This window comes from Mandrillus leucophaeus, unplaced genomic scaffold (genome assembly GCF_000951045.1).
Source record: "Mandrillus leucophaeus isolate KB7577 unplaced genomic scaffold, Mleu.le_1.0 Scaffold53, whole genome shotgun sequence".
NCBI lineage: Eukaryota > Metazoa > Chordata > Mammalia > Primates > Cercopithecidae > Mandrillus > Mandrillus leucophaeus.
In genome coordinates, this window is record NW_012105697.1 from 782,778 (window position 1) to 789,573 (window position 6,796).

The following is a 6,796-nucleotide window of genomic DNA, read 5'->3' on the forward strand; positions in this document are numbered from 1 at the left end:
AAAAAAAAAAAAAAAAGCAAAACAAAAAAAATGAAAAAAAGCTATAAAACTCAACTTTTTAGTCTTATTTAGATGTTTACAAAATTAATACTGCCAGCCAGGCACAGTGGGTCACACCTGTAATCCCAGCACTTTAAGAGGCTGAGACTGGTGGATCACCTGAGGTCAGGAGTTTGAGACCAGCCTGGCCAGCATGTCAAAAACCCGTCTCTACCAAAAAAAAATTCGGCCCGGCACGGTGGCTCAAGCCTGTAATCCCTGCACTTTGGGAGGCCGAGGAGGGTGGATCACGAGGTCAGGAGATCGAGACCATCCTGGCTAACACGGTGAAACCCCGTCTCTACCAAAAATACAAAAAAAAAAAAAAAATTAGTAGGGCGTGGTGGGGCCGCCTATAGTCCCAGCTACTGGGGAGTCTGAGGCAGGAGAATGGCGGGAACCCGGGAGGCGGAGCTTGCAGTGAGCCGAGATCGCGCCATTGCACTCCAGCCTGGGTGACAGAGCGAGACTCTGTTTAAAAAAAAAAAAAAATTCAAAAATTAGCCAGGCGTTGCGGCGCATGCCTGCAATCCCAGCTACTCGGGTGGCTGAGGCAGGAGAATCGCTCGAACCCGGGAGGCGGAGGTTGCAAGGAGCCGAGATCACGCCATTGCACTCCAGCCTGGGCAACTAAACAAGACTCCATTAAAAATAATAATAATACTGTGAGTGTAAAACCGATGAACTTGGTGCTTTTCATGTGTCTCGTAGTTGACGTGTCATTGATATTTCACTTGAAATGCGGTTGGATTTTTATTAATAATATACTTGGGGTGGTGGGAGAAGGTAGCCAGTCACAGCTGAGGCTTCTAAGCGGTGATTCTCAGCGGTAATCACAATTATCTGGGACTCTTTAAAGAACTCCAGGGTCTGGGCAGCCGCAGTTAACTCATTAACCAGCATCTCTGGGCGTTCGTGCTTTGAAATGAGGCCCCAGATAGGTAAATTTAACAGGCAGCCTAGATTGAGGACCACAGGTGCAGATCCGGAAGCTCAGGTCAGGCATTGACCCCCGCCCCCCGACCTCTCAGTAATTCCGGCGGATACAGGAAGTGCTCAGCAGGGATTACGCCCCGAGGGCCAATCACAGGGCTGCGGCCGAGAGGAGCTTTTTTATTAAACTTTCTCAGCCTCCATTCCTCAGTGCCGCTGGGGAGTGGGGCCAGGTGTTAGGAGGTGAGTAGCTCTCCAGCAACTCTGCAACTTCATTTCTTTATTTCTCTCATTCCACAATTGGTAAAATTTCTCCTCTTTTTTTTTTAAATTGAGACAGAGTCTCGCTGTGTCGCCCCGGCTGGGGTGCAGTGGGGAGATCTCGGCTCACTGCAAACTCCGCCTCCCGGGTTCCCGCCATTCTCCTGCCTCAGCCTCCCGAGTAGCTGGGACTACAGGCGCCCGCCACCTCACCCGGCTAGTTTTTTGTACTTTTTAGTAGAGACGGGGTTTCACCGTATTAACCAGGATGGTCTCGATCTCCTGACCTCGTGATCCGCCCGTCTCGGCCTCCCAAAGTGCTGGGATTACAGGCTTGAGCCACCGCGCCCGGCCTTCTTTTTTTTTTCTTGGCGGGGAGACGGTCTTGCCCCGTCAGCCAGACTGGAGCGCAGTGCTGCAATCAGGTTCAAGCTTGAACACTTCCCAGGTTCAAGCGATTTTCATGCCTTAACCTCCTGAGTAGCTGGGACTACAGGCGTGAGCCACCATGCTTGGAAAACATTGAATAGCTTTTCTTCTCTTGCTGGAACCTGGAGTTGTCTTTTGTTTTTTGTTTGTTTGTTTTCTTTTTTGAGGGTCTTACTCTGTTTCCCAGGCTGGAGCACTGTGGCAGGATCTCAGCTCACTGAAGCCTTGACCTCTTGGGCGCAAGCAATCCTCGCACCTGAGCCTCTGAAGTAGCTGGGACCGTGGGAGGGTGCCACCACATCTGTTATGGCTAAATAATATTATCACTATTTGTAGAGACTCACTAGATGTAGGGTGTTAGTATGTTGTCCAAGCTGGTCTCTAACTCCCGGGCTCCAGAGATCTTACTGCCTCAGACTCCCAACCTGCTGGAATTACAGGCAAGAGCCACCGTTTCGGGCCTAAATCTTGTCTTCTGTTAGGAGTTCAGTGGTTCTGCCGGTCTCAGTGGCTCACACCTGTAATACCAGCGCTTTGGGAGGGCAAGGCGGGCAGATCACCTGAGGTGATGACCAACATGTAGGAACCCCGTCTCCACTAAAAGTATAAAATGAGGTGGGCATGGTGGAGCATGCCTGTAATCCCAGCTACTCGGGAGGCTTATAGCAGGACCAGCCACAGACCAAACCTCTCAGACACCCAGTTGTAGCAGGAAGGGATTTACTCAGCTGGGAGCATCAGCCAGCTACTGCCTTAAAATCCGAGCTCTCCAAGTGCACAATTTCTGTCCCTTTTAAGGGCTCACAACACTAAAGATTTCATATGAAAGGGTTGTGATTAAGCAATCTGGGGGATACGGGACGGGGGTTTCATGCACTGGTAGTCAGAGAAACAACAGGGCAGGGAGTATCACAATGTTCTCTACAACGTTCGAAACATCGGTTTCTAAGTCATGAGTTGATTTTTAACTACTGGGTTTAGGCCAGGCAGACCCAGGCCTGGTTCTGGGCTTGGTGCCGGGCTGCCTGTCTTTGGTTTTACCTCCTGGTTTTTTTTCTTGAAACAAGTACTGAGTATAAAACAATATGAGAGGGTCTCTCTTTCCTCAGGCTGAGGCAGGAGAATCCCTTGAACCCGGGAGGTGGAGGTTGTGGGGATCCGAGGTCATGCCACTGCACTCCGGCCTGGGCAGCAAGAGAGAAACTGTCTCAAAAAAAAAAAAAAAAAAAAAAAAAATTCAGTGGTTCTGACTTGGGAAAGAGTAGCAGGTGCTTAGATCTAGAGTGTCTCTAGTTTACATTGGTTCATAAGAGGATAAGTTTGTGTGCTTTTATTTCTGTTCTCTTGGGGGATTTAGAATAGAGCTCAAAAAATAAAAAAAGGAACAGGTCAGATGCTGTGGTTGCTGTGTGTGGAGTCCTGGGCGGTGCTGAGGTTGTGTCTAATGAGTCCTCTTAACAGAAGGTATTGTCTTCTATTCATTGAGGTGGTGGAGCCTCTTATCCTCATTCTATTCCAGCTTCTGGACCTGAGTCTTATGCAAATACCTATGTTAGTTGTCATTCTCACGTTATTCACAGCTAGCATATAGAGAGGTGTTACACCCTGTCTGTAAAGTTTTTGTTGCTACTGCTATATATATAATTTTGTTGTTGTTGTTGAGACAAAGTAGCTCTTTCCCAGGCTGGAGTGCAATGGCGCTGCCTCAGCTCACTGCAACCTCCACCTCCCAGGTTCAAGCAATTCTCGTACCTCAGCCTCCTAAGTAGCTGGGCCTACAGCCGCCTGTCACCATGTCCAGCTAGTTTTCGTATTTTTAGTCGATAGAGGGTTTCACTATGTTGGCCAGGCTGGTCTCCAGCTCCAGACCTCAGGTGATCCTCCCACTTCGGCCTCCCTAAGTGCTGGTATTACAGGCGTGAGCCACCCCAGCTTCCCAAAGTGCAGGGATTACAAGCCTCAGCCACCACTCCCAGTGTTGTGTTTCTGTTTTACCAGGCTGGAGTGCAGTGGTGCGATCACAGCTCACTGCAGCCTGAACTTCCCTAGCTCAGGTGATCCTCCCACCTCAGCGTCCTGAGTAGCTGGGACTACAGGTGCATGCCACTATGCCCAGCGCTTTTTTGTTTGTTTGTTTGCTTTTTTTGTAGAGACAGAGTTTTGCCATGTTGGCCAGGCTGGTCTGAAACTCCAAGCAATCCTCCCGCCTTGGCTTCGCAAAGTGCTGGGGTTACAGGTGTGAGCCACGGGCCCCCAGCCAGCTTCAGTAAAGTAAAAGCCACACACCTGTGTCCTGAGACCAGGCTCCACCTCTAACTTATCTTAATTTTTTTTTTTTTTTTTTTTTTTGAGACAGTTTCACTCTTGTTGCCCCAGGCTGGAGTTCAGTGGCTCACCACAGCCTCAGCCTCCCAAGTAGCCGGGACACCACACCCGACTAATTTTTGTACTTTTAGTAGAGACGGGGTTTCATCATATTGGCCAGGCTGGTCTCTGTCATGCGCATCCATGTGAAGAGACCACCAGACAGGCTTTGTGTGAGCAATAAAGCTTTTTAATCACCTGGGTGCAGGCGGGCTGAGTCCGAAAAGAGTCTGTCAGTGAAGGGAGATAGGGGTGGGGCCGTTTTATAGGATTTGGGTGGGTAAAGGAAAATTCCAGTCAAAGGCGGGTTGTTCTCTGGCCAGCAGGAGTGGAGGTCATAAGGTGCTCAGTGGGGGAGCTTTTTGAGCCAGGATGAGCCAGGAGAAGGAATTTCACAAGGTAATGTCATCACTTAAGGCAAGGACCGGCCATTTTCACTTCTTTTGTGGTGGAATGTCATCAGTTAAGGCAAGGACCGGCCATTTTCACTTCTTTTGTGGTGGAATGTCATCAGTTAAGGCGAGGACTGGCTATTTTCACTTCTTTTGTGGTGGAATGTCATCAGTTAAGGCAAGGACTGGCTATTTGCACTTCTTTTGTGGTGGAATGTGATCAGTTAAAGCAAAGACCGGCTATTTGCACTACTTTTGTAGTGGAATGTCATCAGTTAAGGCAGGGACTGGCCATTTGCACTTTTGTGGTGGAATGTCATCAGTTAAGGCAGGGACAGGGCATTTTCACTTCTTTAGTGATTCTTCAGTTACTTCAGGCCATCCGGGCGGGCGTATATATGTGCAAGTCACAGGGGATGCGATGGCTCAGCTTGGGCTCAGAGGCCTGACAGTCTCCTGACCTCTGGCAATCTACCCACCTCAGCCTCCCAAAGTGCTGGGATTACAGGCATGAGCCACCAGGCCCAGCCTCAGGCCTGTTTTAATTAAACTTGCCGTTTTACTTCCATTTAAGTAACGTCCATTCACTAGCTCTTTGTTTTCTATTTATTCTGTGTGAATCCAGCCCACCTGGGGAGTGGCCAGAGCCAAAAAGAGTGGTTAAGTAATAAACAGTGTTGGCCAGATGCGGTGGCTCATGCCTGTGATCCCAACACCTTGCGGGGCTGAGGTGGTTCAGATCTCTTGAGGTCAGGAGTTCGAGACCAGCCTGGCCAACATGGCAAAACCCCATCTCTACTAAAATTACAGAAATTAGCCTAGCGTGGTGGCCGATACCTGCAATCCTAGCTACTCAAGAGGCTGAGGCAGGAGAGTCGCTTGAACCTGGGACGCGGAGGTTACAGAGAACCGAGATTGCACCATTATACTCGAGCCTGGGGAGTTTTTTGAACTCTGTCTCAAAAAAGCAAACCCTAGCACACCGGCACAGTGAATTGCTGAGGCCTCTCTTCCCCAGCCTTGCTGCCCCGCCCTAGCCTGAGGCCACTGCTCCTCAAATGCTTGACAAACCATTGTCTTTGCCACTGCAAGACCAGAAGGCGAAGTGAGGTCCTGGATCACTTCTGAGAGGTCTCCATGTGTGTGCATTTTCTTTTTTTTTTTTTTTGAGACAAAGTCTCACTCTGTCACCCAGGCTGGAGTGCAGTGGCACCATCTCAGCTCACTGCAAGCTCTGCCTCCTGGGACTACAGGTGCCCACCACCACACTCGGCTAATTTTTTGTATTTTTAGTAGAGACGGGGTTTCACTGTTTTAGCCAGGATGGTCTTGATCTCCTGACTTCATGACCCACCTGCCTCAGCTCCCAAAGTGCTGGGATTACAGGCATGAGCCACCGTGCCTGGCTGTGTGTTTGCATTTTCACATTCACCCCAGTTTTCATGAAGTGTCTTATCTCCTGGGTGATCCACATAGCTTTCCACTTCCTCATCCGATCTATGCATGTCCTTTCATTGTTGTGTTACTACTTTGTTGTAATGAGAGAGTGTTTTTACTTCATAGACTAACTTTTAGAGCCTGAGCAGTCCCTCAGGGAAAACTCTAACAGTAGCTGGTTATTTTGCAATTCGAAAAACTAGCTGGGCATCGAGAGGGGCGAATCAGGAGGTCAGGAGTTCGAGACCAACCTGGTGAAACCCCATCTCTACTAAAAATACAAAAATTAGCTGGGCATAGTGGTGAACACCTGTAATCCCAGCTACACGGGTGGCTGAGGCAGGAGAATTGCTTGAATCCGGGAGGTGGAGGTTGCAGTGAGCTGAGATTGTAGCAATGCACTCCAGCCAGGGTGACAGTGACACTCCGTCTCAAAAAAAAAAATAAAGTAGCTGAGTGTGGTGGTGGGTGCCCATAATCCCAGCTACTCGGAAGACTGAGGCAGGAGAATTGTTTGAACCTGGGAGGCGGAGGTTGCAGTGAGCTGAGATCACACCACTGAACTCCAACCTGGGCAGCAGAGTGAAACTGTCTCAAAAATAAGTAAATAAAAGTAAAACGAGATGAGGTTTAACTCTTGCCCAGATGGGAGTGCAGTGGCACAATCAAGCCTCACTGCAGTTTCAATCTCCCAGACTCAAGCAATCCTCCCACCTCGGCCTCCTAAGTTGCTGGGACTACAGGCATGCACCACCAGCCACTGCTAACTTACTTTTTGTGGAGGTGGGGGTCTCACTGTGTTGCCCAGGCTGGGAGTTTGTTCTTGAAGAAGCAGGGTAATGTGTGAGTGCCCTTGTTCATGGCACCAAGGGGACTGGCATTGAGACAGGAGTGCTGATCAACATCCCTCTCCATTCCTCCCTTAATTCTCATCAGAACTC

The 6,796-nt window shown here is 49.3% G+C and overlaps 1 protein-coding gene across 1 annotated transcript in view; it reads right to left on the bottom strand.

The window, feature by feature from the left end:
- The window catches only part of NLRP7 (NLR family, pyrin domain containing 7), a 47,701-nt gene extending 46,693 nt beyond the window's left edge, over positions 1-1,008 (bottom strand). Inside the window, exon 1 of the mRNA XM_011997013.1 lies at positions 808-1,008. Coding sequence (XP_011852403.1) covers positions 808-942 — 135 coding nt within the window. The 5' untranslated portion in view covers positions 943-1,008. The remainder of the gene's footprint in view (positions 1-807) is intronic.
- Positions 1,009-6,796: the final 5,788 nt, after the last annotated feature.